Source organism: Crinia signifera, chromosome 1 (assembly GCF_055691185.1).
Source record: "Crinia signifera chromosome 1, ASM5569118v1, whole genome shotgun sequence".
NCBI lineage: Eukaryota > Metazoa > Chordata > Amphibia > Anura > Myobatrachidae > Crinia > Crinia signifera.
Window position 1 is genome coordinate 377286698 of NC_139217.1, and position 26113 is coordinate 377312810.

The 26113-nt window shown below is 42.7% G+C and overlaps 1 protein-coding gene across 6 annotated transcripts in view; it reads right to left on the minus strand.

Moving 5' to 3' along the window:
* Positions 1–7610: 7610 nt before the first annotated feature.
* HECTD4 (HECT domain E3 ubiquitin protein ligase 4) overlaps positions 7611–26113 on the minus strand; it is a 203551-nt gene continuing 185048 nt past the window's right edge. For all 6 annotated transcript variants that reach the window (XM_083151437.1, XM_083151436.1, XM_083151433.1 and 3 more), the window contains exons 61-76: positions 24710–25992; positions 22625–22832; positions 22280–22503; positions 19850–20001; positions 18984–19087; positions 18765–18888; positions 17473–17663; positions 17132–17278; positions 16562–16681; positions 14793–14948; positions 14242–14345; positions 13642–13863; positions 13148–13314; positions 11839–12034; positions 11502–11724; positions 7611–9796 (exon numbers count right to left, since the gene is read on the minus strand). In XM_083151437.1, the coding sequence (XP_083007563.1) occupies positions 9660–9796; positions 11502–11724; positions 11839–12034; positions 13148–13314; positions 13642–13863; positions 14242–14345; positions 14793–14948; positions 16562–16681; positions 17132–17278; positions 17473–17663; positions 18765–18888; positions 18984–19087; positions 19850–20001; positions 22280–22503; positions 22625–22832; positions 24710–25992 (3758 nt within the window). In that variant the 3' untranslated portion in view covers positions 7611–9659. The remainder of the gene's footprint in view (positions 9797–11501; positions 11725–11838; positions 12035–13147; positions 13315–13641; positions 13864–14241; positions 14346–14792; positions 14949–16561; positions 16682–17131; positions 17279–17472; positions 17664–18764; positions 18889–18983; positions 19088–19849; positions 20002–22279; positions 22504–22624; positions 22833–24709; positions 25993–26113) is intronic.

Consider the following 26113-nt stretch of genomic DNA (forward strand, 5'->3'; position numbering starts at 1 on the left):
AGCCTGATAAGGTCGCTTATTGCTGGATGCAGAAGGCCTCTCTGGTCTGGTCATGGAGTTAGCTAACCCCTCCACCGACCTTGCTAAAGCTGTAGCCCAAGATGGCTCCGCTCTGCGAGCCAGCGCCAATTCAGAAGTGAGTTTTGACATAGAACCCACTAAGGTTGTGGCCCACTGGGGCGCCTGAGACCCCGCCAGTGATGCAGATTCAGCACCTGAACATGACTGACAGACGGTGGCATTACCCTCAGCTGTGTATTGAGAAAACTTTGCTGTACAGACAGTACAAGCGAAAACCTTCTGAGAGGCTTTGGACTTGCCCGTCATGATCCCTGCTCGCCCGGTCCAATACAGCGCGCGATACAGGATCTTGCAAACACACACACACAGAGTACAGATACACCTCTCACAAGCCAAAAACCCCCGGGTTCCGTGAGACCTGGAGGAGAATGAGCCCTATTACACCAATACCAATACAGCGCAATGTGTCAGTAATAAAACTTTCAGAGCCTTCTAAGCTGCAGTCACCTGTGAACAGGAAAGAGTCAGCCTTACTGTGTATCTGCGTAATGGCCGCGCCATGCCCACCTCCGTTTTACAGCGTGTCCCCTCTCCCTCCTAACTAGCCAGCCTGTGGCGTCCTGACAGCGTCCAGCGGCACCCGTTTGCTAGCGCTCACTCTGTGCAATACCCCCGGCACTTAGTTCTGTCGCGTGGCATAGAACACAGGTACGCGCCGTTTGCAAGATGGCGGCGCCTCACTCGCTGCCGAGACCCGCGCACAGCGCGGCTGACAGGGAAGCAGGGGACGGCGTGTGGAAAGTGCGCTCAGCGCCTTACTCACCACCGGAGGCTTCTCCTTCGTGACTGGCGTCCCCTTTGCTGGAGGGGCGGCAGGAGCACGGAACCCGTGCAGGCAGGCACCTTTAGCGAGGTCCTGACTGACGACCTGGAACTCCAGGGGCGCTGAATGCCCGGACCCACACCTTTCAATAGGTGGGGAAGGGATTCTATCAAGTGAAAAATGTAAAAATCTATTATATAGCCAAAGCTAGAAAAAAATGTGCAGGAGCAGAAAAAACTGTGACCTAACTCCCTGGCACAATTTTCTCACTGGGGGATTGTGGGTCTTAGAGGGGAGGAGCCAGTATCCCCTAATTATTATTAAGAAGTGCCTAGCTCCCAGCATTCCCAGCTCTAATACCCGATGTGATTCCAGTGGTCCCTGCTGCATGTCAGAGAAAGTATTTTTTTGCGTTTAGCCGGTGAATGAAAGCCCCCAACATTAAATGTGCCAAATTTTAGAGAGATCATTTATCTACCAACAGAGATGATACCTTACAGGTCCTGGAGGTCAAAGCGTCATCCGCGAGATCCAACACATTAGGTGTTTTATGCTCAAGAGAACTGAAAAAACAATTTGACGTTAGACAGGTTCTGAGACATGAAGGGAAAAACATGAAGGAAAGGAGGGGGACATACAGACAAACAACAACAACAAAAAACCAGCCATTTCTGGCTACACTAACATTTCTAAATAGTACTTTCCGGTTATTAACAAGTGTGGCAAGATCAGGCATAGGGCCCTAGATCCGAACCAGCGGCTTCGGGGTCCCCCCAGCCTTGCCAAACAAATAAACAATAACACCAATACGGTGTTGGATCAGATATCATCAACCTTTAACGCTCTAAATTAGGTAGTATCAATCTTATAACATATAATTAACCCGCTTAATCTTAAGGATTAGAATCCCAGAGATCTCGGCTAATTGGACTAAGGCAGAATGTCCAGTAGGATAACTAAGTCTATCTTCATTTATAGGCCCAAGTTCTTAAGTATTTTGGTCCTGGGGAGGGGAGGAGGGGGAAGTTGTCTCGGTGTCTTCTTCTATTATGAAATCCTCTGCATCTCTAACAGTGGAAAAATCTTTGAAGGACGAACCGGAGAAGAGACGGAGACGAGCAGGGTATAGCAAAGCAAATTTACGGTTGCCTCTTGCTAGGCGGGAGCACAAAGGGGCAAATTCTTTTCTAGCTCTGGCTACTTCTGCCGAATAGTCTTGAAAAATAAAAAGTTTCGTATCATTCCATGTCAAGTCACGCTTTCGGCGTGAGGCTGACCATAGTGTTTCCTTGTGAATATAATTTAAGCAGCGAAGAATCACAGGGCGAGGACGGGCATCTGTTGAGGATCTTTGTGGTCCAATTCTGTGGGCTCTCTCCACTATCATCCCAGAACATTCGTCGGCCACCTCCAGGAGTTCCGGGAGAGTGGTTTGAATAAACGTGAACAGGGCAGGACCTTTCAGGGTTTCAGGAAGACCTACTATACGTAGGTTATTCCTGCGTGAACGATTTTCGAGATCGTCTAATTTTGCTTGCATTTGGTGCTGTGTTTTTTGCATGGCAATGGAGCTATCTTTCAGTTCTGTGACATCTTGAAATACTCCTCCCACCACCTGTTCCGTGCCAGTAAGTCTCTTAGAGATCTGCTTATATTAGGATTTAAGGTCCTGCACCGCCTGTGAGACTTTGTTAGCGTGTGCCTCCATAATGGGGCCAATAGTGTCCTGAATGGCCTTAACCATATCAGAATAGGTTATAGGGCCTTCATGTGCACGTTGAGACTGGGATGCTGTGTTCTCAGCCGGGGGAAAGAGGGCTGCCGTGTCTGGGGGAGGTGTCGGGGCCTCAGGGGATTCCTCTGAATCAGAGGGATTGTCACTTACTTCGTGAGATGTAAGCTTCAAGGGTTCTGCTGTTTCTGCCCCTTTCCTTCCTCTTCCCATCGGCTGCTGCTGTTTCGATTGTGGCATGGCTGCAGGGGTAGGCGCCATCTTGTCTCTAGCGTTTCTGCTAGATGAGCGGTGTCTGGGGGTGTCAGCCGTGGCGTTCAGCTCCTTTGTTCTGTCCATGATGCCAGGGAGTATAGAGGGGAGAGCCAGGAGTGATTAAATTGAATGAAAACAGAGTCTCAGAAATTCCAGGTATCAGCGGGGACCGTGCGTGTCTCCCACTGGGCACGTGTCTGTGCGGAGATCTCCGCAATAGCTGCTGCTGCTTTGTCAGTCTTCCGGGGGCTCCGGCTGTGAGGGGAAGCAGCAAGGTACCGTTTCGCTGAGTCGGGAGAGTGCCTGCGGTGCCGGCCAGCCGTCTCAGCAAGCGTCTGCGAGGTATTTATGTGCTTCGCCGCCGGTCACGTGGTCGCGCCCGGAGCTCAGCAATGGCGTGTGCCGTGTTCAGCTGTTCGGGGCCCGTAGCTTTGGGAAGAAGCCGCCCGGAGTCTCTGTGGTGGGTGAGGGATGTAGCTGCAGTCACCTCCTGCTGTTGTAGCGGGTTTTCTGGAGGTTAGAGCCGGTTGTGGTGGAATAAGGCTGGGGAGCGCCCGGAGCTCTAGGCTTGAGCTGCTTGCTCCTCCAGCTCCGGAACCGGAAGCCGTCCTTCACTATTTTAATGCATTTATTAGCATGTATGATTACAATGTATTGTACTCGCTTTGTGTCCCCCCCCCTCAGATCAGCGCATTCAGGGACGTTAGCTGTCGGCACGGAGCTGCGGCAGTGATGTACAGAGCCAGGGTGAAGCGCAAGCATGTTGAGTTGCTTGGCAACGGCGACGCTTCCGGGTCCTGGTGCTGTGACGTCATCACTAGGACTCCCGGCCAGACCAGCGTGCGCCCCTGCAATGGACGCCGGGGTGAGGAGTGACTTCTTGGTGCTATGAGCGTATATATGTAAGTGCTGTTTTATGTTGTTTGTTGTATGTGTTCTGACGAAGGGGATCAAACCCCGAAAGCTTAACTTCTAATACACAATTTTTTTCTGCTGAAGTGTTGCCTCTGGAGTGCCATTTATTATTGGAGCATATATATATATATATATATATATATATATATATATATATATATATATATATATATATATATATATAGATGGAAGAAGAAAAACCGCACACCACTTACATAGATAGTGGGCGGGTGCTAGATCCCATATAAATCAATTACATCAGGTTTGTATTTCCCTTGAGAGGAAAAGAAATCTGCACACCACAATGCATAAAACGCTTTCAATGCATCTTTATAAAAAAATACTCTGCATGAGAGGTTGTAAACACATGGCTATATATTGCATGAAAAAAACTGGGGTACTTATCCAAACCGGGTAGGTGACAGAGTGCCCGTGGATCCCCATTCTGGTCCCTTCACCATCAAGCTCAACAGGCTGTTTCGGTGGAACAACCACCTTCGTCAGGAGCACAATTACTACTGAATACAAGCCATCTATATAGGACAAAAAGCCCGCCAAAACACACCAAACAAAGCTCACCTGTGTAATACACCTGAAAATCATTAGCTGCGTAGCGTCACTCCGTTGGATACCAGTGGAACGCAAGCCGGGCGGGCCGTGACACGCACGGACTTCCGCTTCCGGTATCAGCTAAGATCCATGTACTCCAGGGCTCCCGTCTGATCTCCCAGAACAGCCGGGCGGACCGTGACACGCACGTACTTCCGCTTCCGGTGCCTAGTACAGGTATACAAGAACGGCGGACTCCAATCTGAAAATAGTGACTGCGCAAGGGGAGAGAGCCTCAGCGCTAGGACAACGCTCCGTCATCCCCACGCTGCGCTCAATCTCTAAAACCACTTGCTATTATATAATGCGCTGGGACGCAGGATCCATAGCCATGGAACGCACAGCCATGTTTCCTGTATCAACCAATCACGCATTGCAATTCACTGTCATGTGATGACTGGAGTCATGCGCATATGGGTATAACCCAATGAAGCGCACAGCCATATTTAATGTATCCTGTTCATAGGAAAAATCATAGACTGGGCTATACTGGAATATCATAGTATCTAATGCTGTAAAAACACACAGACAGGTGCATAAAAAATTACATTATGGTATAATAACAACAGGGCTATTGTTCTGTATGGAATGGAAGACCCCCTGTCCAATACACACCCTAAAGTGACACCACCATCGCAAATGTGACATAATACAGAAGTAAAATATAAAAGAAAAATTAAGGATATACATAAGTATGTATACACAATTCACTTGTCATAGCGAATAAAGTTGGCAATACATACAGGATTGAAGGGGAAAAGATAGAGAAATGAAAAAGCAGTAGATCCCCAAGGGGATAAAAAGAATCAATGATAATAACACTCTATAGACACATAATGTTGTTAATAGGCAACCTCATATGCAATCGTACGATCTGCATATCGAGGTTAAGCGAGCAGTCCCTTCACAGGAAGACATTCATGTTTATTTCCTCATTCAATCCTGATGGACTGAGGGTATCAAGGTTGTAAATAAATTCACTCTCCTTACGGAGCAAGGTTAAATGACGGTCTCCGCCCCTTTTGGGACTCTTGACGTGATATAACGGCATGAACTTAAAGTCCTTCATCGTATGTTTAGCGTCAAAAAAATGTCTGGCGACCGGAGGGGTCGATGGATCTCTGATGGTCATAGCCTTCTTGATGGACGATCGGTGCATATTGATGCGCTCTTTTAACATTCTAATTGTTTTTCCAATATAAAACATTGGACAGGGGCACATAATAATGTACACAATGAACTTGCTGTCACAGGTCATTCGCTGCTGTAATTTGTGTTCACGGCCAGTGGCTGGATGTATAAAGTTCTCACCAGTAGAAAGATATTGGCAATTAACACAGCCACTGCATCTAAATGCCCCAGGTTTCGCACTAAGCCAATTGGTTTTGTTAGGAGAAAAACTGATGTCCGAGTATGTAATTTCATCCTTGAAGTTATTACTTCGCTTATAGGCAAATAGTGGCCTGTCATGACAAAAATGACCCATAACCGGGTCTGTTTGCAATATATGCCAGTGTTTTAAAATGACCTCTCTAAGTTTGGGTGATGCAATGGAATAGGTGGTCGGCAAGATCATCCGGTTAAGTGTTCTGTCTTTTTTACTCTGTTCTAGCAATTCATTTCTGTCCAATAATAAGCATCTCTTGATCGAATCTTCAACTTCATGTCGGCTGTATCCCCTCATAATGAATTCATTACCTATATATATATATATATATATATATATATATATATATATATATATATATATGTATGTATGTATGTTATGTATGTATGTATGTTATGTTATGTATGTGCCTCTATAATGTATCTATTAGATCTGCATCTTTGTACTCATCCACTATTCTAGATCATAACAATATGTTTCTGTATATGAATGGGATACAGATAACATATGTATCCAGATCTACTCCGTGCTACTAATTTTTTCAGCCTATTTTTCTCCTTTCTCTCTCTCTCTTTCCAAGCACCACACTCATTAGTGAAAAAGCATGTTGCTAATATTCTACTCAATCCATTACCTCTCTCTAAAAAACTTTAACTTGTTTGTAACTCATATTTTAATTATGTAACAATCTATATACAGTAGATTCATGTTAGTTCATTAATGCGGAATGCTATATTAATACTGGACACACTTATTATAAGGTTTTCAAGTAGTTGAGATTTTATTTTACTATTAATTGATCGTTAGCAAGGAACAACCAAGCCCTATAAAAACACAAAGGTGGGAGACACAAAATTGTCTTGAGAAAGTCTCTAGTTGCCATAGAGACGAAACGCGTTGACGTCATATCCGCCTGTGGTCGATTCCCAGAGCTTCACAGTACAAGCTGTCACGCCGCGCTCCTGCACACGGAGCCACTTTCACTTCGCAAAGGAGATTTATTCCAAAGCTGACAGCCAAACTACCTATTGCTGGTGATTCCCGTACATCGGGACTGGACAGATTTGGGGACCCTAACCTGAGGACATTACTACCTCCTACTCCTGGGTAGAGCCGCTGAAGTGCTCGGCTCCCTGCTCATCTACAGCAAATCCATCAATACGGAGCAGAGGGTGAGATACTTTATTGCCATTACCATTGGAGACACATATGTGCCTGAACTTTGTGCGTTTACCATCTACTCGCTAAATGGCTTTCATGTGCTTCCAAAATCTATCTGCCATTCCCCAATTACCTGTCTTATATCACCATACCACCAGCTACAGGAGTTAACCCCTGACTAACCTATCCTAATTAACCCGGAAATCGCCACTAATCTTGATTGCTACACTAACACCACCTTGCTTGCCTAATATTTTAACTTATTTTATGCAATAACTGATTCATATTATGTCATGTATGTTTTTTTTTTTTCTTATATATAAAGTATAATTAACTTTAAGTGTGTCCAGTACTCATTTCATTCAGCGCAGTTCACACAATAAATTACCCACTAGCAGCGCAAAGTGTTTACCCACACAAACAGTACAGGAGTTAACTACTGTAGGTACTGCATATTAGAGGTCTACAGTACACGTTGGGAACTAGGAACTGCCTATTAGGTGTACAATACAGACTGGGAACTAGATACTGTATATCAGGTGCACAATTCAGGACGGCAACGCGGAACTGCATAACATTGAATAATGTTAAATTTTTTTTTTTTTTACACAAAATGTCTTCATCTGGCTCTTGCTGTAGATATTTTTCTTGACCGCAGTGTATGTAGTACACTATACTGTATGTATTAACAAAATAAACTAAGAACATTCAAAATCAAATGTTTATTCTTACGACACTTTTCCTTATTTATTATGCTTCATGTACACAGCAGTGTCTTTAATACCAATACAGACAAGGGAAATGGCATTGAGTTAAAGGATTTGTTATATGCAACCATAGATAACTGCAATAATAAATATACATCAACTGTACAGCACACTTTTAGGGCTCATAAAGTAGATATGTTGCACTTAAACCCATGCTCAAAAGTGTTTCTATTTCAAGTGAATCATCCTCCTGCGGCGCCATAAAAACCTTTCACCTGGCAAAACCTGGGGGTTTATTGGAGGCTGCAGTGGGGGAGAAAGGAGCGGTTTGAACTCACTGTAGCAGCACATTTACCCTTTCTAGTCTGATGACCAGGACCCTCGGCAAATAGAAGAAGCTTTTTTTCTGGTGGGGGATCTTGTAATGTTGGTGACTGTAATAAATAATACAAACATAACCTGCTTAAACTAATGTATACTGAATTAATATCAGCAGACGGACAAATGACGTAACCTGATCGTAAGTTTGAAAGCTCCATTGGGTTAAGTCTGAGGTGCGATTATCTCGGAGTACGGCATCACCCCACTCAGCTTGTGCAATTTTCCCTTTAGGTCAATGTTCTAATAGTGAGTTAAGGTTGCAAGCGTGTGTCTGCTCCAATATCTACTTATATTATGGTGCCTTATTACCCAAATAATGGCTGGGCAATAAAAGGAACACGTTATATATGGTTTATGTTACACTATTCTGCCAAATGCCCAGGCTTCAATTTACCTCTTATTGGTAACACATTTTACCTGGTGCTGAACCACCTTCCCCCTTGCATACAGCGCTCTATTCAGCCTATCACTGGGACTGTAACATGTGGCTGTAGCACGTTTAATTAGACTTCGTTTACTGTACATTGGTCATTATAATGACTCCAGGTTCTCTGCATAATGACTTGTGAGACCAAAACATATTCGGTCTACTGAGTAAAATCAAAATGCACCGATTTCCTTGTCCTCTATGAAATTTCATCTGGTGACATGAGCTGGTATTATCAAAGACATTTATACTGATGTTATTCAAGTCCTCTTGTGCACATTAGTCTCTCAGCTCCCACACGGATCCACTCATATACCACATGCTTCTGCCATTACATCGCGCGTTGCATATAAACCGATACTTAACAGATACAGTGCATTGTATAACTACGTGCCAGGTGCCTTCCCATTCTCAGCACCATAAGGCCACAGATTCAGCTTCTCTGAAGTATGCTCCCTCCCAACTTGGACCCCATCCATCTTAGAAGCTGAGCTGAGTAATATACTTCAAATAAGAACAACTTTTTAAATAAAAATACTTCTTAATAAAAAAAATATCCCTGTGCAGCTCATGTTTCTATATACTTCTAAATACTGAGGGAAAAAAAAACAAAATGTCCAAGGAATAGTAAAATGAATATTTCCCACAACATTAGACTATGTACAGCCAGCAGAATCCAGTGCTTATTAGAACTATTATAACTTAAATATTACTTTGCAAAATAACTAAAATAAAAAAAAACCTTTTTTTTTTTCTTCACAGCTCTATATCCAGTGCAATACATTCCTGTACTCTGGAAATAATTTAGCATTAAATAATAATACGGTGTCTCATCTTATTTACAGAAAGCCTGTTATTTCTCATTATCTCCTGTTCCTCCAGTCACGGTATAAAATAACTGGATATGGTTTCTCTGAAGAGTTTTTCCCCAAATGCTAAGTGTTTTTAAGACTCTACGCCTTAGCATTTGGGGGGAAATCAAGTATTCTGCCCACATCAATCCGTACTAAAAGTATTCTACAAAACAATTCACAACAAGGCAAAAACCCCACCAGAGACTTCACAAATACAAGAGGTAATTGTGCGAGTTTGGGCAGAAAGGAAAAAAAAGTTGAGTAATCTCGTTTCCTTGGTGTTCTGTCCATGGGGCAAGCGGCAGTTCTTGCTTGTGAGCAATTGTAAGTCCCAAATGGACTGTGTCCTCCATTCTTCCAACTTCTCCTCTGCTGGTCAGATTAGGGTCAACCACTGAGTGGGTCTTCCCGATAATGGATGGCGTGCTTCAGTTTCTCAAGCATTATCTCAAGGGAAGAGTACTGTGGGAGCTTTATCATGAACATGCAGGTTTCCACACGGATGTATCTGGAGTCGGGGGAACCTACAAGAAAGTATTTCCCATATTTAGCCAAATTACAGTAACTATCAGAAGCAAACTGTTATTAGTGCGACCACTGAAAGCTAGGGATGCCAATCCTGGGGCATTTTTTCAATACCGGGATTCAGGATTGAAAAATCCTCATACCCCCTGCCCTGCAATGTCACTTTCACAGCATTGGTGACAGGCAGCAGCAGCAGGACCATCTCCTGTCTTCACAGTGAGTGGGTGTCTGGGAGCGGCACATGGAGCTGGTGGCTGGGGACCGGGTTCGGCAGAGACAGAGTGGGCTTACAGTAAGTGGCATGCCGGCAGTTGGGCTGCGCAGCGTGACCCTTGACGTCACGCTGTGCACAGCCACACCGCCGTGGGTCAGTACTAGCAGCCAGGCAACATCTGAGCCATATAAGGTGCTCAGCGCTGCCCGGCTTTTAAAAAAATAAAAAGTAAATTTTGCGTGGCCGCACCACTCCCGGAATTGAGAGCTTCAATCTGGGATTTGAATCCTGCCTATTTTAGGCCAAAATCCCAGATCCTGGCGTTCCCGAGATTGGCCTCCCTCTACTGACATCTATCTGTGGCTCTCTGGCTGCTGTGAAACTACACATCCCAGCATGCATTACCACTGTTTTAGAATCCCCTAATAGCAAAATTGCGGCAGGGCATGCTTGGAATATTCATCTGTAAAGTCACAGGTGATATTGTTCTGGTATAATCTCACGAAGCCATTGTTGCGTTATATATATTAGTGTATATATATATATATATATATATATATATATATATATATATATATATATATATATATATATATATATATATATATATATATATATACACACACACACATTATATTCAAAAAAACGTACAGGACAAGGAGACTAACTTCCCAGAATTAATATAGGGATAAAAAAAATGCACCAAAGGTGGCTCTTACCTTTCTGGGATTTATATAGGAGTGGATAATCCAAAAAATGCACATGACAAGATACTCTGCACTTAAATAGGTGTGAATACTCAAAAAATAAATAAAAAAACAACATGGTCTGGGCTAGGGTTGCTGTAGTATCATATTATAAATGATACACCTATATTATACAAGTTGTGTAGTGGATTTAAATCAGGTGAAATGTAGACTTAAAATCAGCATGCCCCAGAACCTGCACAATTCTTTTGTGTCTCTGATTACATTTATATTACAGCAAACCTAGCCTGGGGCACACAGTGTTGGGTGGGAATAATTAATTCTCCCATTATAAACAGGTTATGAAATTATGTACCAGAAGAAAATCTTATGGGCCGCACATGCGGAAAGACCTGAAAACGCATGTAAATCGCTGTTTGTGTAGCCCACACAGCGATTTACATGCACGCCCCTGCCGTTCTCAATCTGCACAAGATTCAGAACGGTCCCATCGATAAATTCAGGGACAGTCATTGAGATGCTCCTGCTCATCTCCAGCATGTGTGGCGCGGGGATGAGCAGGACCATCTGAGCAACTGTCACTGAGGATGCCGGAGCACGCCGCCAAGAAGAAGCCCCGCTGAAGCTGCTTAGAATCTCTGGCACAAATCTCTCAATGTGTAGGGCTAATTGGAAGCACAGCATCTCTATATAAGGTATACCACTAATTACACACCACAAAACCATTTTTCCAGGGCAACAATAGTATAGAAGGGAATGATTCATACACCCTATTCACTTTACCTGTTGCTCCATCAGGTGGTGCTATTTTCATGGGATATGGAGGAACATGTGCAGTATCTGGTCCCCCATCTTTACATGGACATGTGAATGGAATTCGCTCCTGATTGCAGGCAAATTTGATGAACTTACAAAGTTCTTCCTGAGTAAACATCTCCAAAGCACACCAGAAATACTCTATGTGCTGATCAGTCTCCATGAGACCCACCTGATACATTGTGTGAGCCTAGAAAAAGATAAGAGCATATTTAAAGCAGCATTATTGAGTAAAATTCACAAACGTGAACATCCAATAGCGGGCATGGATATCCAAAATCAATCAACAGTTTGGTGACTGTACCTTTAAAAACTCCAGATTGATAAATGGCAGCCCACAGGTCCTAAGCTCCATCTCAAGGGCTGTCAGATTGGTTAGAAGCTGCAGGGGGATGATGGAACCCAGGCCAGCCCGTACTGCATTCATACAGTCTTGGTTCTTCAGTTCCCGCATGCGGAGGTTTCGGATTCCTCCTGCATATATGTCCTTGTTTTCCCAGCTAAAAGGTAAAATATAAACACAATATTTAGGCATGTGTCTTTCCATGCATACACATATACTACAGAGATGCTTTGTAGTACTTTCTGTAATGTCTTTATGGGGTCTAGTCATGTAGTAGGCAGCGCTGAAAATGTTCAGGATCATATCATATAGCTTCATATCGATGCAGATAGAACTTGGGTGAAAATTGCCAAGCAAGCATTTTTATTCATCAGAAACACCTGTATTGTTACCTTATATAGGAAATGTAATCTTTTTTACACAACATTTTTATTTGAATTTATATTATATTTATATATAACTAATGTGAGAGACCCTGGCATTTTTAGCAGGTATATAGTTTGCATATTTCTCAAAGGGTTAAATGGGAATTGAGAAATACCTATCTGGCATAACAATCTGGAAAGCAGGCCCCTCTGTCACGTGGTTTTGGGAGGAGGTTTCCTTTAAAACCCCTCTGACAGATGTTCTCATCTCCTACAAAGCCACTAACTCTTCTCTGGAGGCTCCATGTCCTGGTGTGCCTTCAAGGGCACTGAAGAAGACGTAACCATTCAGACAGACCCCCATGTCTACAGTCATTATCGCTACCAACAATTTGAACTGGAACTGTGTTTAGGTTTAGCCAAAGTGGAATTCCAATGCAGGGCCACTCTTTTTTAAGAGAGCATTTAATTCACTGTTTGGAATCATCTCGTGAGATGTTGGAAGCTAAAATTGTTATTCTGCCCAAACCATAGAAGGACACTTCTACCTGCCAGACTTTCCAACCCATTACATGTCTTCATTCGGATATATAAAAATCTATGCCAAACTTCCTGCTAATCGCTTCTTCCCTTTACTCCCTCGCCTTTTCCAACCGGACTAGGTGGGATATACTGGTGACAAGCCTCAGATTCTGTATTCTCCTCTCTAATGTAAAGCTAAGTTTGGACCTGGAAAGATCTGTAACACCTGATTGGCTCCAATGGGCAAATTCCTCCATCCTTCATGAGCTTTAATACATTTATTCCTCAGAAACCTAATGCCGATACAACGACGTCGCTCAATAGTGTCTGCTTTCTCTGCCATTAGCTCTCATTAATAAAGCTCATATTCCATATATACTTACACAACAGGGATGTGTCTCCCTTTTGCACAAAGTTCCACCTCTTCCCCAATCATAGTTACATATGTAAACTTCAAGCTTGGTTTGTTGGGCGAGTCTGGGCTTTCAGTCGGTAGATGTTGTGATGCTATTTCAGCACAGAGCGTTTCCAGATCAGCCTCGTCATTTATCTAGAACATTAGTCAGAAAAATCAGATGCCGTGAAGCTGGAATGTACCAGTGGCTTTAGGGTGTAAATGAAACCATACTTTCTAACTTAATTAGTACAATTCCTGTGAATAACCAACTGTGGCAGTTTTCTACAAATATTTGTCTAAACAAATATGAATAATAAAGCCAAAATAAGATTTGAAGTCCACTTGGAGAGAAAAGGAAGGTGATGAAGGAAACGAAAGAAGGAAAGGGCAAAAGTAAAGCTAGACTGGTTAATTGACAAGGATATTATATATACTTGTGATAAAGTGAAAGTACTGCTGTTAAACAATGGAAATATTTACATTTTCAAACTTCTTGATGTAGTTGTGGGTTAGAACATCTGCCTCATAAAGATCAGTTTCGGGATCCAGCGCCTCTCCCACAAGCATCTTCCAAAAACAAGGCAGAAGATCCAGAGGAAGGGGCACGTCTGCTCGGATAGCTATACCAAGGAGCTGACCAAAGAAATGCAGTAGCTGCTCCTCAGAATAGGTGATAGGGCTGGGGGTCAGGAGGAACTTCCCCTGTGAAAGAAAAAGAAGCATAGACATAGGACACACTGAAAAGTATCCAAGTTCTGCTAAGCCTCGAATTGTAACCATGTCATCCTTGTGATTGCTATTAGCCCTCTTATACATCAGTGGCTGGTATAAAGCAGTGGCTTTCATGGATTGGACCCCACCAATGTGCTGCATTTTGGGGTTATTCTTTCATATAAACGGTAGTTGTATCAAGAAGGTCAATACCTGCTTCATTCAATTACTATTATTGCTATTTTTTCTATCTTCTTTTCTCATTTAGGTAGTGAAGTTCTTGCCTTAATCTACCTACAATACCTGTGTCCTGCTGCCCTGCATTACAGCCACGTGGATGATGACTAGTATAAAGGCGTTGTAGCTTACCTTATTTTTATTGACCGCAGAGCTGGGGCATAGCAACAGGAGGGACAGGGAGGAGCTCTGGAGTTCTTTACACACTTGCCAGAGGAAATGTCTGAAAGAGCCACCTAAAGAACAGAAAATGATAGCAGTAGATATACTTAATCTATGTAATCACAGGTAAATAGAACAGGCGAAACACTGCTTTCTGACAATATGTACTGCATTGGTTGTGTGTACAATTAGAAATCAGCACAAACTCTGGTGAATAATGAATCACCTGCTGTACATGATGCAATCCATAGAGTCCTGTAGTCTCCAGCAGAGGCAAAAAGGAGGGGCAGCTCTTGAACCATTCTATATAATACTATGATGGTTCAATTCTGAAGGAAACATTTTAATAATTGCTTTAAGTAATCGTATTTTTGCGGGTTTAGGAGAGTGAAATACCCTTTGTGCTTCTACAATGCAGGTTCAGTTACAATATATGCACCTTGAGTATTACATGCTGCTTAGTAGTGAAGCCTAAGGGACTATCTGTGAGGAGCCTATGACAAAGCTGCTGCATCACTCACTAGTTCCGTGCACTTCTTCTCCAGTAAAGCGAATATTGAATGCATAAGTAGGATCGCCTCCGCTTGCTAGCTTGACGCACAGCTGGGAGGATGGCACACATGCCAGTTGGCGAGCTGCTTGGCAGAAGTAGGAGTTCTCAGAGGCCCGAATTTCGCCTTCAGATACAAACACATTGCATTTTAGAGGAGCATCAAAACAGAAAAGTATATATACTACAAGGGGCAATTCTTTAACAGAAGATACAATGAATAAAAGAAGAGGACAGTCTTTAATTGATACGGCTATCAGAACTATACATCCATGTGCAGCTTGCAGTTCTCACAAGTCAGGATTGTACCAGATCAGTATGAACTGGGTATAAACCCTTTTCATTGTTTTCTTCTTAAATTTGGTTTTTCTACTGACTCCCAATTTCCTGGGAGAATTTGTGCCATCACTATTGGTGTATGTGGCATTATTGTTCATTGTCCATCTGCTACTTATTAGACACTGGTAGTAGCTACTGAACTGAATGTCATTTTCCATAAGAAAAAAAGCACCTTCCTCCTCATCAAAGTTGTCGATGGCCAACCTTGTTTATTACCAACATAATATTAGTCTTTAGGGTCATAAATATAGGAGACATGAAATGGTGGTAATCCGCTGCCAAGACAGCCTATAAACTAGTAAAGTTGGGATGAAGTCATTAGGACATTTAAAATGTAGACATTCAATGTTAATACCAAAAGGTTGACCATTATGTCGTCAGGTAACATGTTGACATTCTCCGAATTGAAAGAAACTCCAAATTAGTTATTCTACAGGACGGGAGGGTCATGCACTAGGGGATTAACTGTATCGGCCGCTGTCGGGTAATGTGTATGGGGCTTTAGTGTTTGAGATCAAACTATTATTGTGACTAAGCAAATGTAGTACAAACGTTCTAAAATGGTACTGCTCAGCAAGGTGGGAGATGCCTCCGTTCACGATTGGGTAAAAATATTGGTCATGGGGCCGGCTGTTTAGGTAACGAATATAAACGCTGCAGACTGTAAAAAATGCAAGCTCTTATATATCAAAGTAAAATCTTACAGAATGGGAATTCATTCTCAATTGCTCTGTGCCATAGAGATGAAATAGAAGCCTAACATTTACTTTACAGAAAGGGTAGTGAATAGGTGGAATAGCCAGCCATCGACAGTAGAGAAATATAAACATTCTTGGGATAGACACAAGAATATCCCTACAAATAATGAATTTGGGGCAGTCCGGACGGTGTAATGGTTAGCATTACCGCCTCACAGCACTGAGGTCATGGGTTTGATCCCCACCATGGCCCTAACTGTGTGGAGTTTGTATATTCTCCCCGTACTTGCGTTTCCTCCGGATACTCCGGTCTCTTCCCGCAGTCCCAAAATATACTGTTAGGTTAATTGGTTCCCAACAAATATTATCCTTATAATAAATGTGTGCCTGTACATGTCGTAGGGAATAGAGACTGCAAGCCTCACTGGTGCAGGGACTGAGGTGGCTAAGTAAAGCGCTGCCGAATATGTGTGTGCTATATAAATAACTGGTAATAATAAATAATAATGAACAAATAGGGTTGAGGTTATCAAATGGTATAGAGGGGCTAAGTAGTTCTTTTGTGCCGTCATATATTTCTATGACCCACTACTGTGGAGAAAACCATAATGGCACAAAAAAGGGAATACAGTGCAACAGCTGGCTCCTAATATATTGTGCGCTAACACAACGTGTGCATAATAGCTGCTGAAATGCAATTTACCTCCCACAATTTCCAGGGGGTCAAGGCTGATCTCTGGTGCCGCATGATCAGCCGTCCTCTGCACAGTTGCATTTAATACGCGATTCATCACAGTTACTTTGGTATCATAGAAGATGAGTCCTAGTTTCAGGAGAGAATAAGATAACAGTTACTTTGTGCTAACTATGTATGATCACTACAGACATATAGAATTTATTATAGTAACATGATTTTGTTTTGGAATTGGCCAAACCACTTTATTAAAATACATATAGCAGGACTAAAGGGATTTAAGGCAGAATAGGAGTTTGATGTCCCAATAGACGGGGTAATGAAGCCTCAGTGGAAAACAGAATAAAATACCGAACTGCTATACTATAAAAAAACAAACATAAAAAAGACTCAAAACAAATACTATACACATAATAAGAAAACATGGGTCTTTGATAGGAGCTGCTGTACGTCTTGTTCTGTGGCCACTGTGAAGCTGGGGCTCTGAGCAATAATCTGTCCCATAGAAATTACAAATGCCAAGCAGTCTGTAGACATGCAAGTTATTTTATATAGGGGAATGCTGAAATGCGTGCGTACCTTTAGCTTGTTGTAGTAACGCTGGAATACTGTGCATGTACATGTCTGTTTGCCGCAACTCCACAAGTGGTAGGAAAAATGTCTCCAAAGTGGTATTCAGTGACTGAAGAAGGGCAAACCGGAGTCGAAGACTTTCTATAGGAACATCTAAACAATACAAGAAATTAACAATTCACGTTATATGCTCAAATGACTTAAAAAACGCCAAACATGAACGTATTTGGAATTATATCTAGCAGTCTGTGTACTATAGTCATGGACTATCAATCAGTGCAAGACAGCGTTGACCTGAACCTTTCATTGCTTTTTAAACAGTCAATAAAAATGAGCCAGTCACGTACTCAGCAGACATGACACCCTGGGGTCAGCAGTGTCAGAAGCATCCAAGTAGACTTCATGAGGATGTAGCCGGGCTGGTGTTATTGCAAGGTGACGGCACAACCGGTTGATGTATTGAACCAAAGCCACATCCATTTCAAGATTCCATTTTCTACTGTATTTCTGAGCATGTCGCGTATCAATGCAGGCGCACCTGGAGAGGGAGAGAGAGAGTGTCGTAACAGGAAACAGGTTTGCTGCAAACATAGAGAAGACTAAGGCCCTTATTCTGATTGACGCGTACTTTACCGCATACTTTCGGATCGCGTCTTTACGGCGTCTGCGCATGCGTGGAGAACGCAACGCGCATGTGCCACGCCTTGACTCTGTACCTGTTCGGCCAAATCCCGTCCAAAACTGTTCCCCGCAATCAGTCGGGAAATATGGGCGTATTATGGGCGTCATGCGGAATGACACATGGGCGTAGTTTCAAAGTGGGCAAAACGGGGCGGAAACATGGGCGGACACGGGGGAGTACACTTATGTTGGGGGGCGTACATTCGGATACCACTCCGAATGCACGCGATCAAAAAGGGAAGAAATGTGCGGTGTCCACAAGTGTACTATTGCTTTGCGGACACCACTCGTTCATGCGGTAGGCGAACGTACGCCTAATGACTACAAGCATTAACACCTGAACCCAATAGAATCGACTCCTTTACTCATTACTCACTAATAGGACGCTTGTCAGTGCTTTAATTGAAACCATTGCACTTCAATTGCTGTAAGGGTTAATGTGTGCAATGCATGTGTTAGGCATGCTTGTAAGGATATATTGGCATCTAATTGATTCCAATTCCAAATAAGAAGTTTTTTATGAGGATAGGTAATTGAATAAGTGGGTCATGTGATGTATTGCAGAAGATACATAATAGTGGGTTGTTTGGCGTAAATACTCCGCTTACGTGCGGTAGCACCGCTTGGCTCCCGTTCGGATGCGGTATTCCCGAGCATACTCTGTAATACTCTGTAATACCGTGCAGAATCGGAGTGTTTCTCCCGCACACGCATGGTTTGTATGTCGTCCGTAGACACGCCCTGTTCTTAAAGAGTGAGTCCGTCCGAATGCGGAGGACCCGTGGGCGTTTCTACGGACGATGGCCGCACGCGGCAGAACACCGTGGCGTGCGGACCGCTCCGTAAGAATGCGGGAATATCCGCACCAACCAGAATAAGGGCCTAAATGGATTAATACTGTTGATCTCATTAATTTAATTTAGACAGATGGAAACGTTTGTGAGGAACATATTAATACCTTTCATAGTGGAGGTCGTATCCACAAGCTAGTATGGATCTCCAGATGCTCCGGATGTCCTGTTTAGATTTATCAACCACAAACTTATGGAACCCTTCTAATGTCAGATACTTTTCCTCAGCAACTGAAAGATATAATGCAGACAGAACAGATTACAAATTATTACAAAGTACTGAAAGAAGTGGCTGAAAATAAAAATATAACAATTATGTGACATACTTTCTTGCTTCTTAGTAGGAGATTTGTCACGGTCCTTCTCATCTGGTCGGCTCTTGTCCGGGGATTTTGGTTTCACAATTGGTTTCTTCTCACTTAAAGCAGTTCTGTAAATGGAACGTATTTCCAGAAAATTACGGACATAAAAGAGGATGATCATTTAAATGGTATGTAGTAAAAAGGTTGTCATTCAGAATGACAATGACATGTCAACAGTCCATGTTAGTGTTCGGCTAAGTTAAAACTTAAATGCAGTAATAACGCCTTGTCAACTGTCTTAATGTCGACATTTTGTAAAACAAACCGTTTAACAAACTTCTTTACAGAGAAACCTATTGTCTCTTCATAGTAAAACCATGAGCAGGTGTGAGTTAAGACAAAGCATTTGGAAATATTGTGTAAAATGGATTAGGGTGCATACACAATGTACAATTTTTTTGACCAATTTGGTTGAAAGACATTTCCATTGAACCCAGTGTCGAAAGATGGACGAAAGATATTGACGACAGACAAAAAATCTAGCTACAGTTTATAGGCTATTTTTGAAAGATATTCAAATTGAGCTGCATGCACAGTTGACGAACAATCTTGATAAACAACTGGAGGGTATGCGCATCATCATTCGTCGTTTGTTTGTTGTCAATATCTTTTGTCAACATCTTTCATCCAGGACACTGGGTTCAATGGAAATGTCTTTCAACTAAATTGGTCAAAAAAATTGTACAGTGTGTATGCACCTTACGTGTTTACAAAGGAAGACATTTTATAAAGTGTAATAATCTGAACAGTTTTCAAAATGTCTATTAAAAGACTATAGGCTATACCATAATATTACAAAGACTTCATTTAATATGTAAGAGTATACTCACCGTACACTGTTCAAAACAGCTTTATCTTTAGCGGAAGGTTTTCCCACTGGCCGCTTTGTGCTCACAACTTTTACTGGGTGCTGCTCCTTTCCAGATTTACTGTATTTGCTTTTGTCAAATTTTGGTTTAGGGATGCCGTATTTCCTCAGAATCTTCAGAGAGGAATGAGACATAGTCAGCACACGTCAGAATATTTAGAGATGCTAATATCTTTAGGGAATGTCTACTACAAGGGATATCTATTAAGGGACTCAGCCTAAAAATTCTGCCTGTTAGTCCACCTAGGGGACACTAAGTGAATTGACTGTGGGGGCAGGGGGCCGACCAGGAGTATAGTCAGTAAAAGTTTAACTGAAAACTCCACCTAACTAACCCATTTTACCACCATGATACCTCATTGTTGCAATCTTGTTGCACAGGGAAGAAACAACCAACCAGAAAATCAGAACCTAGAACAGTGATGGATAACCTTGAAAGCTGTTGTTGAACTACACATCACAGCATGCCCTGCATCAGTTTTAGCATTGCAAAAAGTAAAACTGTAGCAGGGCATGCTGGGATGTGTAGTTCAACAACAGCTGGAGTGTCAAAGTTAGCCATCACTGACCTAGAAAGACCAGAATGTAGAACAACCAACAAGACAGCGAGGGCTCACAGTACCGCAGATGGAATACAGGAAAAGTTCTTACAATGAAATACAGTTTCTTCTGACCTCTAATCTGGGGGCCCTCCTTGTATGTACAGCAGAACTTTATGAGGAAAGCTAAGTGGGGGAGGGTGTGTGTGAGCGGGTGCAATTGTTGGTGGTGTCCAGCAAAACCACACGTAAAAACGTACAACCAAGTCAAGCATTACATGTCTGAAGGTATGAATCCCGGTAAAACTTGGTAAAGTACCAGGTAGCCGCAATGCACAGCTGTTTCACAGAGGAGCCCTAGTGGACTACTCATGAAGCCCCGACAGATTGAGTCCTATGACCCTGTAACAAAAAGGAAACCATCTTAACTGAGGAGAGCTAGGTAAGTCTGAGGGGCGGTTGTGGTCGTCCAGTGAGCAAAGAAATTCCTAGGTGCTGGCTGTGAAGGGATTGGGAGGAGCTAAGCGCTGTGCAGTGTTGGGAGAAATGGCACCTAAACTCCACAGAGCTTTTCGGTCTCCCTGTGTTGCTTCCAGCACGCACTCTGCTGATCTTAGGGTCACGGAATCCTGCAAACACCATCTGCTGGGAAAACTGTGTGTGCGTGTAAGCTACAGCTCAGCACTACCCAAGCAGTAGGCTGTGGCTGCAAACAATAAAGCTCAAGTAGCTCCAGCAGGCTGGTGTCCGTATGAGGAAGATCCTCTCTGCAGCAGGAAGACTGCGCAGCTGCTCCCTAACTAATTACATATTGCTCTGCCAGGAGATCTGAGCCATGCAAGCAGGAAACGGTCATCTGTCAGACCACACTTATGTCGACAGTCATTAGGTTGACCCCGGAAGGTCGACATGGGCCAAGGTCGACATTCATTAGGTCGACGTGAGTTTTTCACAGTTTTTTGAGCCGACGTGCAGACAGGCGGTATTTCATGCCCTACCATCCACTAGGGCGTGGTGGGAGAATAAAATAGTGTTCCGAGCGTAGCGAGGCACTGTGCCCGAAGCATCGCGAGCGAAGCAAACAATGCGAGGGGCTGCGGTTCAACTCCAACTGTCTCCATGTCGACATTCGGGTAAAAAAACAGTGAAAAACTCATGTCGACCTTGTCCCATGTCAACCTTAAGTCACGTCAACCTTAAGTCACGTCAACCTTAAGTCACGTCAACCTTAAGTCATGTCAACCTTAAGTCATGTCAACCTTGACCCATGTCGACCTTCCGGGGTCGACCTAATGACTGTAGACCTAAGTCTGGTCTGACAGATGTACCGATTCCCTGCAAGCAAGGACTGAGGTGCACAGAACAAAAACACATTAAAAGAAACACCTAAATGACTATCACAAATTGTGCTTTACTCCTAGGCGCTAAACGTAAACACTGAGGTTTCATGGTGGTGGAAGGGGTTAGAGGGGGTGCAGTTTTTAGTTAAGCTTTTAGTGCTTATACTCCTTGCCGGCCCCTCTACCCACAGTCAATTCATGCAGTGTACCCAAGACAGGATGCTAGAGGAATAACACGTATCACAGAGCTCCCAGTTTTATTAGCAGTCAGTTAGCATAGCGATAATTACACGAAGACCATTATCTGACTAAAGCAATGCTCGGGAAATGGACTGGTGGAACGATAGGTAAATACTTTGGGCAGAATAAATTAGGCAGCTGATTATTGTACTTTGTTACATATTAAATTATATATTCACCCCTCGAACTATTGTAGTCGCTGGTTTTAAAAATGTAGTTTTCCTGCTTGTATCACAGCTATCAAGCATATGTGATAACAAAAAGGGTTATTACCTGTGTCAACTGATCCTCCAGAACCTTTTTTGGGGGGCGAACATTTGTGAAGAAGGTGTGTAGCAGGTTTCCTGGGGTCTGTGCATTGATCTGCTCTTTGCTTAGATAAATATCTGAAACTTTAATGAACTTGGCAGGCGTTAAGCTTAGCATCTGCTCAGCATGAATGCAACTTTTGAATATCTCTGTGAGAACATCTCGAGCTTCGGGGACTAATTTATCACCTGAAAAATAAAATGATGGCTTATAATAGGTTGTCTGGAAAAAGTGAACTGTTGGTAGCTCTCGAGGACTGGAGTTGGCTACCACTGGTCTAGACCATGATTTATTGTCCGTTTCATGTACCTTTCATGGATTTATCAGTGAAATAATCTCCCAAACCCGGAATTCCTTGAGTATCAAACAAGCTCTGGTTTACGGTGGAGACTGTCAGGATTTCCTCAGTGGACATTTCCATAAGCTCATCCTCACCATCCAGACCGGACAAACCAATTAAGTCACTGCTGTTAAATAAACTTGCTCTGATTTTTTCAATTTTGGCCCGTGACCGCACCTGAAAAAGAAAGCGATAATCAAAAAGGGGTTTTAATTAGTGTTAATGTTGTTACTGACTCAAACACAACGGACACTGCTTAACCACAGCTGTCGATTGCCCATATTAACCAATTTCCAAATAAATCTAGTCATTAGATTTTGAAGCTATATTTCTTTATTACCAGTTATTGATATAGCGCACACATATTCTGTAGCATATTAAGGTTATCCATTACACTATGAATGCTGCACTCTTAGTGATACTCTTGTTTCCATTTTCAATCATGAAAACATTAGACAGGTAAAGCAGATTTTGGTTTTATATGGTAAGGTAAGTAGGAACTGCTCTTTGAGGTGTAGTATTCCACGTTATTGCCAAGACCTGTGTCTGCACATGTACGAGTTATTATTGAGTGTAGATCCCGCTTGCATGGGCAGTAGTGATATTGGCGCAGGCCATGCAGGGATGAGAAGCGGCACCAATTTACTGTCAGTTTATAGTAAAATGATAAATGTTGTGATCTGACTCCCTTCAGATAACGAATAGACCCTTGTGCATAAAAATGTAAATCACATTCTAAACAAAATTAGAGATAAGGAAAATTCAGAATATAAATGACACTGTTTTTAAGCATTTCAAACATCCACTCCTTATTCTGGACACAGCAGTCAGTAATGCAGTGATAACTGGGTTTGGAACCCGACACGACTACATAGACAGCCAGCCCATTTCAACCCATTATACCCATCTATAACAGATCAATAATATACCTGCCTGAAAGAAAGAACAATTAGGCCATACTCTCAAACCAACACTTTCAAGCTCCAGCGATGCCTCCTCTATACCCAAGGTCACCAAAGATTCAGTAGTTTTAAAGAAAGCCCCAAGAGTTATTTAAACAAGGGTCCATGCTACCTACGACATGCATATCTACGACATGAAGGGCCCACTCACAACCTGCAGCGACTGATCACATCTGGGAAGTAATGCTACTTTGGGAACATGAAGACAATTGAAGCTACTGACCGCGGTACCTCTACTACACCCTGCAGGCTTCCCACAGCGGTTGTATGAGCACCGTTCAGAAGGAGGATTCTGCTAAAGTTTAAATCAATAGAGAAAAATGAAAGTATACAAATAGGCTGCTATCGGAAACCGTTACTATAGAGTAACTCCTAGCTCTGGACAGGTGCTAAGGAAAACTGAAGCTTTTAAAGCCCTTCTAGGGTATTGAGAAGGAGAAGCTTGAGCATTTTGAGGTATATTTAGAACCGCCCAAGCTCCGTGTATGCCCCAACATATCCAGTGATGAAAGCTACTGTTTGGGACTGATAATTGCATTATAACAGCAATGCTCAACAAATATAGGTTATAGTACACACAATTGGGATTTTGTGGTTACGCAGTACTGGCAAAATACAAGTAAAAATAAAAGAATTCATTTCAAGGACATCTAATTTAATATAAAAAAATCTCCCACCAGCCTATCATATAGCTCAAATATATATCATATGAGCTAAAAACATCAAACAAGTAAAATAAATAAAAGCAAACAATGTCAATCACAAGAAAACAATTTTGTAATACAGTTGTTAATTATTAAAAATTATATGTAAAAGTACCTTATACTAACAAACACTAAGCTGGGCTTTAGTTACATCCATTTTTTATGATCATTTGTATCTTACAAATAACAAAAACCTGGCAGCAAAAGTACTGTAGGCAGTATCATTTATTGCAACTACGCGATACAAAACTCAAACTGGATTCCTGTAAGACTTCTGAAAAACTAGTACACAGGCTGACAAGACTCATTTGGAATAGCCATCTAGAATTATCTCTGTGCAAATTAATTTGCTAATTTTATGCTGCAGCTAACAAAGACCGGAAGTTACCTCAACGACTGCAAATCCTTTGATTGGTCTCGACATCAGGGTATGGTTGTCCAGTGAAGCAGTCAACATGGTGCCAACATCTGGCAAAGAGGTGGTCTCTACATTGTCCAGCTGCTCCACGAGGCTGCCTAAACTGCCCATGCTTCCTGTGCTGCATATTGAAAGGTCTAGACTCTCCTGGCTGGACACTGCATTTGGCTCCAGAAGACCTGGTGGTACAGCAAGTTCTGGAGTAAATTGCTCAATAGATGTTTCACTGGCAGTTTGTGAAACTCCCTGAGAGCTGCACAAGGAAGCCTGACTTGTGGAAGCAGATGCACTGACGCTCACTGCAGGGGTCACACTGCTAGAGCTGCTAACATCCATGCTATCAGGGATCGTCACAGTTTTTTCTGCATCAATTTTACATTCAGCTCCTTCAGTTCTCTCTTTAGGTTTGGGTGTTTCTGAGTCTTGAAGCGGAATATAAATTTCATCTTTGAACACCCCACCATGGGCATTGCATGCTTTCCGAATAGCTCCTCTAACAACAGATTCTTCTAGGTGAGTAGGGATCCCTGATATAACAAGCAAGCGGTTATGGGCAGTGGGTCCAACCAGTGCCTGACTGGCATCAGCTATGGCATCATTTGTGACACCCAAACCTTGAGGATCTTTATTTGTGAGATGTCGGAGAATCATTAGGAGAGTCAATGCCCTGTGGAACCACAGCATGTCCTCTGGCTTGCTTCCTCCCATACTAAGCAAGGCAGGATTATTCTCAGCCCCTCGCGAAGTTGTACGCTTTGCCGATGTGGCTTTCTCACGTTTGATCTTGACTTTCTTTCGCTTTGATAGGAGGCTTGGACTTTGTGGAGTCTGCCCAGGAGATGATGATGAAGATGACGATGAATCACTTAGATTTGTGGCATTTGTTGACATCACGCTCACTGCAGAACTCATATTAATGGGGAGAGTAACTTCTGCCACAGCCAGGCAAACCTCCATGAGAGCATGAAAATAGGTTGAAAACCTCCCTTGTTCAATAACTCCCGGTACAGAGCCCCCACATGCATTCCCAGAACTCCAGCTCTGAGTCTCTTCATCATACAACTTGCGCAGCTCTGTCTGGAGAGCCATAAGCATAGCTAGGCATGGATTCAGCTGAAGAGCTATGGAGGATGACAGGCCTGCAGGATTCTTCTTTTGCTCTAGATGATGAATTTTACGGAGTAGTTCTGCTAGCAGATGGAACAGCAGCTCCTTCATAATAGCAGCCAGGTCTGTTGTCCAAAGCAAGTTTCCTAAGTGAAATATAATGGATAAAACTAAATTATTACCATTCCAACACTAAAGTAGTAGTAATAATAGTAATGGTAAGCCAAGTATACTGCTTGGCTGCTCAAAATATCAAGTGGTATACGA